At 40.7% G+C, this 13,116-nt stretch overlaps 1 protein-coding gene across 6 annotated transcripts in view; it reads left to right on the forward strand.

Moving 5' to 3' along the window:
* The window catches only part of LOC126284081 (PAX-interacting protein 1-like), a 163,152-nt gene that overhangs the window by 1,873 nt on the left and 148,163 nt on the right, over nt 1-13,116 (forward strand). For all 6 annotated transcript variants that reach the window (XM_049982720.1, XM_049982724.1, XM_049982722.1 and 3 more), the window contains 3 exons: nt 2,549-2,720; nt 4,477-4,790; nt 12,452-12,607. In XM_049982720.1, the coding sequence (XP_049838677.1) occupies nt 2,549-2,720; nt 4,477-4,790; nt 12,452-12,607 (642 nt within the window). The remainder of the gene's footprint in view (nt 1-2,548; nt 2,721-4,476; nt 4,791-12,451; nt 12,608-13,116) is intronic.

Raw genomic sequence — 13,116 nt, forward strand, 5'->3', positions numbered from 1 at the left:
TCTTTCCTTTTTTTCTAACTTCTAATTCTTTTTTTCCACTTTCATTGGCTTTACCAGCTTACAACCAGTTTGTTACCTTATGACTAACTTGGACCTAAGGTTATGTTACGGATCAATCTGTCACCTGATCCAAAATTTTGGGATAAGACACTGTCACATACTGACCAACTAGTTTGCAAATACCTTGCCATTATACTTTTCAGAAATGATTTCATGTCTGTTGCGTATGATGAAAGATGTTATTCTCATTTAGTATTTACTTTATTTTCTAATGGGGTGCTAATAACTATGCCATTGAGTGCCCTGAAACATATGTGCTTCACCTTGTCCTCTACTGTTCAGCATTCCACCTGTCTGGATGTTGAACTCCACCTCTCCAGTGGCTCCATAAAACCCTCCCACCATATACGTCCGACCAACTCTTAACTCCTAGCCACATCAACCATATATATTTAATCGATGTGTTTGTTGCAGGTTTTGGCATTATAACATTGACGGTCAGTTGTGAATAAAGGAAGTAATAGATCTCTGTTCGTTGATAGGGCACTGGACAAATGCTGTCAGCTTATAATAAAGATTGCCTACACAACACTCGTGCAACCCACCCTATAATAATGCTAAAGTGTGTGGAATACGTGCAAAATAGGTCTAAAAAGGGATATGAAATGTATACAAAACAGGACAGCACAGGTTATTTGACTCATGGGACAGTACCAAAGAAATGCTTGCAAACCTGTACTGTCAGGTGTTTAAACATGTACACCAAATATCCTTCAAAAACCTATTTACACAGTTCCAAAAACCCATATCGGATACCCCGTAGATATCACTCCATAAGGATCCCAGATACTTTTTTTGGATAATTACCTCATTTGTAGAGGCATTTAAGTCTTACTTCCCTCATCTCAGGAAGTAGAATACAAAGTTCCCTCTGCCATCACTTCATAGTGGTTAGTAGAGAGCAGGTGGAGATGTAGATATCATTACGGTGACCCAAGTAAGAGACCTGTCCTGTGCTAGTCTCATCAGATATATGCTGCCCTACCAGAACCACCTGAGGAAAATGTCATGTCATATTCCAACTCTGCTGTAATGTGTGCACTGCCTTTTATGTGGGCATGACCACCAACCAGCTGTTCATTTGAATGAGTAACACATTATGAAACTGTAGCCAAGAGCAAAATTGACCTCAGAGAGACAGAATATGCTACATAATATTCATATTCTTCAGTGGCTGCTTCAAAATCCATGCTGTCTGAACCCACTTCCCTGATTACCTGCTTCTCATCGTGCAGGTGGGAATTGTCATAACAGCTCCCTCATTTGCACAATTCTTCTGATCCAGTGAGGTGAGACAGTGGTTAGCACACTAGACTCGCATGTGGGAGGACGATGGTTCAAACCCGTGTCTGACCATCCTGATTTAGGTTTTCTGTGATTTCCCTAAATTGCTTCACGCAGATGCCGGGATGGTTCCTTTGAAAGGCCACAACTGACTTCTTTCCCCATCCTTCCCTAATCCGATGGCTTAGCTGTTTGGTCCTCTCCCCAAATCAACCAACCAACAATTCTGTTTTCAGTCTCCATCCTTGGCATCATGCTCCCTACTTCATACCATTAATCTACATGCAACCCACTCCTCCACTTCATCATGTGCTGCTCTGCCCTTACCTGCACCAATGCAGACTCACAGGTGGCATATTGCTATCCCATTCAAGTGCCACTTCTGTGTCCTAGATGTAACTGTTCTCCCTTTTCTCCATCCCTCACTTCCCCTCCCTATCTCCTTATTTGTCTCATCCACTCCAACACCACAACATGTAACCCAAGATTGTTTGAAATGCTGGTACAAAGTACTAGTACAGGTGTTTAATGTATTTTGTTAGCTCATGTCCTAAAGCTTTGTGACAAATACGATCTCGTTTGTGTGCCTGTAAGCTGGCAAATGCTTCACAGTAGTTGGTTTCCTTTACTCCTTCCATTATTTGTATTCCATCCAGTATTGTATTAATATAACAGAGTAAGCATTATTGAAACAGCATTTGCTTGATGCTTTATTGGAAATGATTATTGACTAATCACCTTCAGGCAAGACAAAAAAAGGATTTCTTTTAATGAGTATCTGAGGAGTTAGTGTCATGCTGGAACACTCGTGTTGAAAGATTTTAGTCACCTACCAACATTAGCAATAAATGTTGTACAAATTGGGGAGAGTTGTAATGGAACCTGCAGCAGTTCATGATGTGAGTTCCTGGAGGAAGCATCTCCCTCTGAGGCATTTATTTGTCATATATGTCTTGTAAACAACTGTTCTGGTGTGGCACTAATCCTTGTGACACAGGAAGGTAGCACATTTCTTGGAACACCAAAAAGTATTTATCCACCAATCAAAAACAGTCATATCAGTAAAGCATTGTGCAACTGTAGTTACCCATTTCATTATAACACATTTATAAAGTACAATTGTCTCATACTAATCGTGAACAGCTAATTGGATCTGTGGTGGAGTTGTTTGCAGTTTTGTTCAAGAAGTGTAATTTGTTTGCAGGACAAATATGAGTGTGCACTACGGAAAGGTGTTCAGATAGTGACTCCTGACTGGATACTGCGCTGCATTTCAACGCGTTCTTTGTGTGATGAGAAGCAGTATGATCCACGACTTTTAACGTTCCCCAAGCCTCAATCTCCTACACAACAGACATCAGATTTTGAGTTAGCAGGTTTGTGTTTTACATAAGCAAATTTTATATATGAAGTATGTCTGGAAAGCAATGCAATTTTTTTGGTGCTGGCACTTAAAGTGGCTGCATTGTGTTCCGACCGGTTGGGTTAAGTGGGGAGACAACTTCAATGCAATACCTTCGCTAGTCCGCTCTGAGCAGTTGAGGTGTCAGGATTGTTGCCTCCCCGCTCCCTGTTTAGTGCATGTGACATGAAATGCGATGGAATTCTTACTCGAGCAATGATATGCAATTACAAATCTCTTGTAGAGACCTGCCAATTGGTTGTGCAATCTTATGGAGGCAGTGTTCAAAATATTCCCAAGTTTTGCTGTGATTGAAAGCATTTATGGGAGGCCAGGAAGAGGTGGTTGATGAAACCTGTGCAGGAAGGCCATCAACCGGCACAGTCAATGGCAATTTGGGACAACCTGTTAAATTCTAACCATTGGTTGAATGTTTGGATGATTGTGGAAACTCTCAACATTCCCAATACAACTGTACACGAACTGGTGACCGATAAATTGCGCATGAGGAAGCTGTTCGCCAATTTGGTTTCCAAGCTTTTGACAGATAATCTGAAGAATCAGTGGGTGGCGGACATGGCTGAACGTCTCGAATGCATGGAAATTGAACCTTCTTTCTGGGATAGTGTCGTTATTGGGGATGAGACATGTTTCAAGTACTACCCAGACCGAGCGAGGTGGCGCAGTGGTTAGCACACTGGACTCGCATTCGGGAGGACGACGGTTCAATCCCGTCTCCGGCCATCCTGATTTAGGTTTTCCGTGATTTCCCTAAATCGTTTCAGGCAAATGCCGGGATGGTTCCTTTGAAAGGGCACGGCCGATTTCCTTCCCAATCCTTCCCTAACCCGAGCTTGCACTCCGTCTCTAATGACCTCGTTGTCGACGGGACGTTAAACACTAATCACCACCACCTACTACCCAGAAACAAGAGGTTAAAGCTGTGAGTGGCACACTATACTGTTCCCCAAAACCAAAAAAGTGAGAATGAGCACAGTGTTGAATGTGTTGTCCACAAAACTTTGTGCACACTGTCTACTACATTGATAAAAACTACAAAAGAGAGTTGTCCGAGTGAGAAAGGGGATTGTCACTACCCGGGAGTTCCTCCAAGACACTGCTCTAAGACCCACTGCTCTGTGCGTCCGTGAGTAGCTGGAGAAGCACAACTTGGTGACCCCACTGAAACCTTCCTATAGTCTGGACGTGGCTTTGACCAACTTCTATTGCTTCCCGAGGATCAAGGCCGCACAGAAATGAAGCTTTTTAGGATGCTTACTGCCCATGGCAGAGCCACTGTCACAGTGTGTAGGTGCCAAAGATAATTACTTCAGAGAATATTAAATGTTTCTGATGATATCTACAGTAAATCTGTTCGTTTAAAAAAATGCATTGCTTTCCAGACACATTTTGTATATCATGTTCTCATAAATATTTATGTATCACTCTATATAATGAGATTTGATTTTTTGACATTTGATACTATTATTGCACAGTTGTATGATATAATAAATGTGGCTGTCAAAGCTTAATGATCTGTTTTGTTGGTAAGGTTGCAGCAATTCCTTTCTGTGATTTGTGTACTCCTACTGTTCTGCGTCATTGCTTTCCTCTTTAGCGTTGACCAGGGCTCTTTACATTTGTAAATTCAAAATGTTCAGTTGAATAGCATTCTATTACTCTGCTGCAAATTGTGTACTTTCTCCTGAAAAATATTTGCCTTCTTACAGGGGATTTGTCTACAGCTGAAATATTAGGTTTCTCAGATGTGACTAACTTCAAGCAAGAGCAACAGTCACAACAGCAGCAGCAACAACAACAACCACCACCGCCACTACCACCTCCACAGCAGCAGCAACAGCAGCAGCAGCAACAACAACAGCAACATCAACAACAACTATTGCAGCAGCAGGATGGCACTATTCTGTCGTTGCCTACGGCACCTCTTGGCATCCAACAGGCAGCTGGAGCAACAGTTAACAAAGCTTCTCTTCTTGAACAACTGAAGCAGCGTATGCCTTGGAATCAGCCACCACAGCAACAGGTATGGTGTCCTGATACTCTTACATAGAAAACATGATTTGATCTACAATAATTAACACTTGTAGATTAAATGTCAACTACAGTGATTAAAGGTAACTTTTTGTCACCTCGTGCATAAACTGTTGGCTCAAATTTAGTATGACACATTTGTAGAAGTGACATCCACTGTTTGGCCACAATAAGTTGACTCTTCATAAGGTGGTTTTTGGGAACTGCAGCACGAGACATGCCTTGCCCCTGCATTAGGAGTGTTGAGAGCAGGAGTGAGGGGAAAGGCAGTGCTTACTACTCCTGCAATACTGGTACCGTTACCCATATTTCGTGCTCATACGAAAGTGGAAGTGACACACACAGAAATATTGACAGCACTCATATACAAATGAATGTCTTTCAATTAGTGCCGATTTTCTCCATTACTGGCAGCACCAGCAAAAAGGGTCAGCTTACCGTGGCTGAACAGTGCAGCATGTAGCTCATAGCATATGCCATGCGGGCTAAAAGAGCACTTACAGTGTCTGCGGATCTTCATTTACGTGCTTCTGTTAGCAATTCCTTATTGTAGGTTTCAACCAATTGGTTGATAGTATACGGTAGCCAATCAGAATCGCCTGAGCTTATGATGTTGTTTTTTCACTAATATTTAGCTGATTTTTCAGAATATTTCATGATTTCCTTGTTGGTGGTTAGGGTAGGACCTAATATTTTGGCGTAAAGAGAATTCCAGCAAAGTTAATTTACGAAGCAAAGGAAATTACTTACGGGCAGTGTGATTGGTTACCCATATCCAGCTCATGATTTGTAATTTTCGTTTCCCGTCATTTATCACGTGAACCATTGCCAATTACAGTATGCAATAGTACAGTCACAGACACTGTAAGTGCATGTTTACCTGTCACATGGTGTGCACCACTAAAGTATATGTCTAAGGGGACCAACAGATGTCCTTTGTGCATTTTGCTCTCTGCTGCCTTAGGTAGAAAAAAGTGATTTATGTTAAGTTATAAGATGGAGTGATTGTTACTGTTCTACCGGACAAAAATACATTTGGTAGTACAATCGTGGGTGTTTAAGTTTGCTCCCGGAGGAGACTGAGCGGATACTACAACACATAAAATATTGGTTCACTTCATTAGAGCATACATAAGAGGAATTACTTAACTTAGTACAGTCAATTTCCACAGGAATGACACCTGTATTTACAATTGTCTGATCATTAACATGTAAGTTGATATAGACAAAATACAAGTCTCTCACTTAGAATACTTTTAACCATAACTTTCACATTGAGTTCTGCATGTTACATTGATCACGCAGCTGATCTGATGTAGTCTGCTTAAAATCACTTCATAGTTGGTCTCTGTCACTTGCCTCTACAGTGTTGCCACGTTTGCTGCTGGCTACCACTTAGTAATAGGTAACATGCAAACGTGGCAGGTCACTTCACAAATGCTGATAATGTGTAACGTGGAGCAGTGTTGCAAGTGGCTGCCGCAAGCTATATTGGAAATGTGAGAAGCTCTATTGACAGCTGATTTAAGTGACCAGTGACTGAACTGTGGCAGGAGACTTGTTTTGTAGCTCTGAATTTAAACTCTTGTCCTAAACCAACCACAACCTCCTTAGATGTTATATATCTGAGACAGGGGTGGTCAACAGTCTGTGTAGAACTAAAATCATTATAGATTTCTTCACAGCTGTTGAAGCTAACCTCAACAAGCAAATTCAAGACAGAAAAAGTTCAGTTTCAGCACTAAAACAAACTGTAATTTCTTGCTGTCACCGGTTGCCTGAAACTATCCTCTCACTGGCTACAAGAGCTGCCACATTACCAATTGATGAGCAGTCCTTGTTGGCACTTGGTTCCAGATTATGGTAGAGACAGATTCCGGGCAAGAAAAGAATGATAGAGAGAAGAGTAAGAGCAAATAAAAAACTCAATGCAATGAAGAAAATACCATGTCAAAGAATTAGGAATTTAAAAAATGACATTGAAACCAGTTAAATGAATAAAAATGATAAAATCTTTTGCTTAGATTTAAAAACAAGAAATTTCACAATGTTTGACAAGATTAGCAAACTACGGTCAGGATTTTTAGTGGAGTATATTGTTTGTGGCACTTTATCCTACCACTGTACAAAAATGTGCGACTATATGAGTTATTTCCCATATTCGACCTTTTTTTGGTCTTTATTGACTGGCCGGCCACCAGTTTAGTCAGCCATTGTGTTAACATTATCAATTCAAATTTTCCTGTGCTGGAAGTGAAAGAAAATAAGTGTTATGCAAAAACCAGTTGCACTTGCCATTCAGTCTAAATTCAACCTTTATGTGCATAATAGTTTCATAGTAACAAGCCCAGACAAACATAAAAATTTAATTATTAATTTTATGCTGTAAAAATTCATGGAATTATGGGGTAAACTTTATGCAAACCTCAGTTTTACAATTTGTGAGTCTGTGAGTAGGATGGTGGCATAATAGCCCAGTGAAAAAAGACCAAAATAGGTCAAATACAGCAAATAATGAGAGTAGTCACAAATTTTGGTAGGTAAAAAAGTAGTTGGTAGTGCCACAGACAACATACTAAAAATCTTGACTGATGGGTACTGAGTGTGAGGAAGGACATATGTTTGAAAGTCATTTTCATATAATTTTCTTGAATAACTCGAAAACTACAGCCTCTACTGAAAATGCGTTACTGTACAAAATTATACTACATTAAATTTCCTACAAATAAAGGTCTTATTCATTTCTTCTCTAGGACTTATAGTTTGTATGAAGAGAGCTGTAGAATATTGAAAATTTCATGTGATCAACATGCGCTGTAGCTTTAGGTGGCTTTCACAGGACAATTTGAGGTATTTTCCCAGCTTGACAGACCATAAATGTCCTGTATCAAACTGTTCATCTCCATTTCCTTTACACCACTGTGGTACGTTTTGAATGATTATTGTTTACATCCTATGTATTAGACAGCCCTGGTCTATCCTATATGCAGTTATCAGTTGCATGGATTGATTACCATGGTCTAATTTCATCAAAATGTGTCTGTGACTCACGAGTAGGTGGTCGCACGAGTGGGCTTTCACGATGGCCCAAAATCGCAGGCCGCATCTGTAACAGATCAGGCCTACTGATATGAAGTCCATTGTTTCCCACTAATGTGTTGGCCCGCCAATCAGATCTAGTCTCACCAACCTGCCTGCAGACGACATCTTTTTGTGTGTGGCATGATGCAGCGGATTTTCATGGTTTATCCCAGGATACTCGAGAGACCAGAGGGCAGGGGCAATGGATTTCAGAGATTGTGACCGTTTTACTACAAGTACATTGTACAGTGCGGCATTTTATAGACATTTTATTTATTCTATTACGTTTTGGCACTTTGAAAGAAGTTCGTATATTAGAAAGTATGGCAGTCGCTGGAGGTTAGTACTCTGTGTACTCTTATATTTCTAGAAAGAAAAATGCCGATAGTTGTAAAATGAAATGACTGGCATTGATGGCTGGAAGGCTCCGTCTGAGGAAGGTTATCTGCGGGGTTGCAAGTCTTTGTTCAGGTGATGGCGCATTGGGTGACTTGCATCTCAGTGATCATGAAATGGTGATGAGGACAACACATCACCTTGTCCACGGGTGGAGAAAATCTCCTACCCATCAGGGAATCGAACCCAGGCCCGCTGCACGGTAGGCAAACATGTTACCACTCAGCTAAGCCACAATATTTCTAAAATAATAGACATAATGCAGTGGATAACAACTGATATAATGAATATAGTAGCACCAATATTTCATTGGCGGTCATTTACAATGTTGGCTTACACAACTCTTCCCCACCTTATACACTTCTTTCGAGAGGCCTACTTTTTTCTGAAGTTATTTCTGAAATCAGTGAAGGTATTTTAAATCTGCTCTGCGACTCCAAGGAAATGAATATATTTGTCACCAAATATCATTTGTTTTACTGAAATATTATAACATCAGTGGTCTTAATGAAACACATATTTAATTTTGCTTGCTTTCTCCATTTTAAAAAAAGTTTGTTACAAAAGATGTTGATGTTAGTACCTATGATTTTTGCTTACATGTTTAGAAATACAGAAGTCCTTACACTTATTTGTCAACTTGTGTCTTTATGCACCCTTGAGATCTCAAAATTTGTTAGGGAAGAATGCTAAAACTTATCTGAAATCATGGAAATATCAGGGAATTTCACTTGGGGCAACCCTGATGTAGTGCGCTCTTAACTGATTTGATTATGAATCTATATTAAAACATCTTATTCACTTTTACATGATCATTGTGTTTGCTTTTGAGTTTGGTGTATTTCAATTAGATAAATATTGCCTTCTGAGAATAGCACTTTGTTTCTGGCCTGGGTTGTGTTGGTGCTTCTTCTGGTGGCTATATGAATGTTGCTGCCTCACTGTTCATGTGCTGTCATAGCTTTGAGGTGGTGAAATAGGATAATATTAGTGTTTTTGATTCAGTGGAAGAAATACTTGATGGTTCTGGCTCAGGAGGGGAAAATGGATAATTTTGGAACTGATTAAGATTTCTGTGCAGTTGAATGTTGAAGTATGTGGTAAGGAAATGAAGTAATATAGTGTGTCATTTGCAAGAATGTGCCTGCCGAAAGAACATGTATAAAAACAGTTAGGGTTGTATAGTGTGTCACATTTTGGTTAAAGCTAAAGAATATGACATTGCAGTATCTTTTGCACTATCAGCTTCACTACTGTTACTACGTAATACATTCATGGCAGCAGATGAGACACTTAGATGTTAGCAGCTGACTGTCCTCCTGTACACACTTTTCTTGAAATTGGTGATGTGAAGGCACCACTTGACATTTCTCAAAGCTCAACTGTTTCTTCCGCATTTTAATTCTGTGTCATCTTTTTCATTTGTTCTATATAGATGTTTGATAGTTGATGAAGATATGTCGCATTTTTTGGGCCAATTCATTTTTGCATTATTCAAAAAGCAAGCAAGAGAAGTTCGGCATAAAGTTGTTTAGCTGCTTTATCTTGTATGTGATTTTGGATGGGGAAGTGTGTTCAGGGGAAAAAGCACAGGAAGCAAGTGTTGTCAGACCTTTGAATAGACTACTGGAAAATTATTTCTACAAGCCACAAAAGATTTGAGAGTATTATAAATTGCTTCACTACACATCATTATCGTAGAAGAAGGTGGGCCTCAATGTTTTGCAGGAACATCAACTGTATATGATTAATATATCACCTACACCTGAGGTACAGGCAAGATTAACCTCAATTTGCTCATTGTTAAGGTGGTATTCCAATATTGGAGAGCCTCGGCAATACTGATGCAAGTTTAAAAGGGCCTAGCAATGGGCTGAGGTGTGGATCAGAATTTGTATCGGGAAGGGAGATGCAATAGGGTAGTCCATGCATCTGCATAGTAAGCAGGAAATCTGGGTTCGAGTCCTTGTGGTACAAATTTTAATTCATTGTTTCAGATTATATCATTATTGTATTATGAAAAAGATAGATTTCTACTCACTATACGGAGGAGATGCTGAGTAGCAGGGAGGCACAGTGGAAAGAATGTTATGTATAAGTTTTCAGACACATTTCTTCTTCTAAAGTAGAAAACACACACACACACATCTGTCTCCAGCCACTGTGGCACGACTGTGAACTGTGCCTGTGTCTGTTGTGTGTAGTAATCTGGGGTGTGTGGTGGGGGTAAGGAGGTGGCATGAGGTCTGGAGGAGGAGGGTGTAGTGCTGTTTGTGTGATCAGGATATAGTGCAGGGAGGGTTTCCACCTGTGCACTTAAGAAAAAACTGGTTTTGGAAGGAAGAATCCAGATGGCACAGGCTGTAAAGCTGTCATTGAACTGGAGCACATTGTGTTCGGCAGCTTGTTGAGTGACTGGCTGGATCAGCTGTCTCTTGGCCACTGTTTGTCAGTAGCCATTGATGCAGACAAGCAGCTTGTTAGCTGTCATGCCCATGTAGGAAGTAGTACAATGGCTGCGGCTTAGTTTGTAGATCACATGACTGGTTTCACAGGGAAGGGATGGGAGATGCCTGTGACTGGATTGGAGTAGGTGGTGGTGGTAGTGGTGGTGGTGGTAGTGGTGGTGGTGGTGGTGGTGTATGAGATAGGCCTTGCATTTAGGTCTATTGCAATGATATGAGTCATGAGACAAGGGATTGACAACAGAAGTATAATGGGGATGGACCAAGGATATTGTATATTGCATGGAATACCACTGTGGGAGGTGTGGGAAGGATAGTGGATATGATATTCATAATTTCAGGGTGCAACAAGAGGTACAAGTGGAGAATACGACTCAGTTGCTCCAGTCCTGTGTGGTGTTGGGTCATGAGGGGGATGGTTTCTTGTGACAGGGCACTGGGTACATGGGATGTTGTTGGCGACTGGAGGGATAAAGCTTGGGAAATTGTTTCTGTATGAGGTTGGGAGGATAATTTTGGTCCATGAGGGGCTCATTGAGACCCTTGGTCTTCATGTCAATGATTGCTTTGCAGTCTGTGCCATCTGGATCCTCCCTACCAGCACCAGAATGCGCATGAACTCTTGTGTCGGTACATCCTATGGTCCTGTAATCCCCCTTGCCTCAATGTTGGTAATCCCTGTCATCTATGTACCCCTTCCCTGCTCCCATTCCAACATTGCACAGCCTTCTACTCTGCTAACACACCACTTATTTCGCCCTTCTCTACTTGCTTACTCGCCCCCCCCCCCCCCCCTGCTCTTCACCTCAAACATCATGACTGCATCTAGCAGCCCTACACTGTCCCCACTATTTCCAACAGCACTATACCTTCCCCAATTCGAACCAACCAACCCTGCAACCCCCCACCCTCCCCCCTCCCACCCTTGCACTATGCCTCTTCCTTAGCCCATCACCCACTACAGGTTGTTGGACACTTCAGGCACTTGCACATTTCGTAGCCCAGTCACTGCTGCCAGAGAGAATGGTCGTGTGTGTGTGTGTGTGTGTGTGTGTGCTTTTCCTACTTTGTAATAAGGTCTTTTGGCCGAAAATTTAAGTGTAACAGTCTTTTTGTTGTGCCTGTCTGCGACTCAGTGTCTCCTCTATTTGGTGAGTAGCAATCTGTCCTTTCCATAATACTGTTGTAATACTGTCCTGAACTTTCCATTGTTTGAAAACATTTGAGAGGTTATTTGCTGCACAAACATAAACTTTATGCCCATTTTATTCCATGTATTCAGATTATGTTTCAGGAAGAATGGCTTTTTGTATACGACTTCAAGCTTTATCAAACTGAAAAAAAATAATTGTTGAAAACTAATTATTTTACTTGCCCAACAGTACTGAAATTGCATGGTAAATTGTCGTGCACATGGCTTCCAGATGTCTGTATAGACTGAGCTACAACAGTTTTGTAATTCAATTTTCTTTTCCCTTTCTTTATTTTTCCAGGCCATGAAAAATTAGTGGTTTGCCTTTAAGACTTTTGGGATAGAAAGCAATGTGACGAATACACACACAGTGGGAAGGACACCAATACTTTTAAACTTGAATTTTGTTTAACTTGAATTTTGAAATTTGAAACGTCTGGAAAATATTGTACAAAGTAATGTTTTTGGATAGCAGCAAATGTTTACTACTAATTTCTGATAAAACATAACTTTTTCCAGGCAACTCCTCAGCTACAACAGTTGCAACTAATACAGCAGCAGCAGCCCCAGCAGCAACGGGTTATGCAACCTCAGGCTGCAATGCTGCGGCAGCAGGCTCTCCTTCAACAGCAGAGAGTCATTCAACCACCTGGGCCTCCTTGGAGGCAAGTTGGGGTTAGTATGACCACATCAGACTGTAATCCATATAAGCAAAACTTTTACTGTCCACCAACCTGTAATAAGGGCCTGAAAAATATTTGTGAATATAGATACAAAATTATTTAATAAACACCATTTTGTGGCTAGTGTATTGTATCCAGATAAACAATTTTTTCAGTGATAGTTTAAAACAGCTTTATTTTCTGTACATAAATATCAAAATATTTACTAATTTCGCTTAAGTATAGTGATGTTATACAACACTTGGTGAAGATGTTATATCCTGTTGTGGACAACGAACACACAAATGGAGAAGGGTGCCCAGATAGTCAAGAACAATAGAACTTTATAATTACAGAGAAAGTACACAATTCATTTCACAGCTGAAACAGCTTCTCAAACTCAACAACTGTTTGCAGCTTTGCTTCTCCTTGGCTATGTAACCTGTTCGCGTCGAGGCCCATCAAACACTGAATTCTTCCCACGGTGTTACGCTAGGTTGCTCGATGGTAGAATGGCAATGG

Source organism: Schistocerca gregaria, chromosome 8 (genome assembly GCF_023897955.1).
Source record: "Schistocerca gregaria isolate iqSchGreg1 chromosome 8, iqSchGreg1.2, whole genome shotgun sequence".
Classification (NCBI taxonomy): Eukaryota; Metazoa; Arthropoda; class Insecta; order Orthoptera; family Acrididae; genus Schistocerca; species Schistocerca gregaria.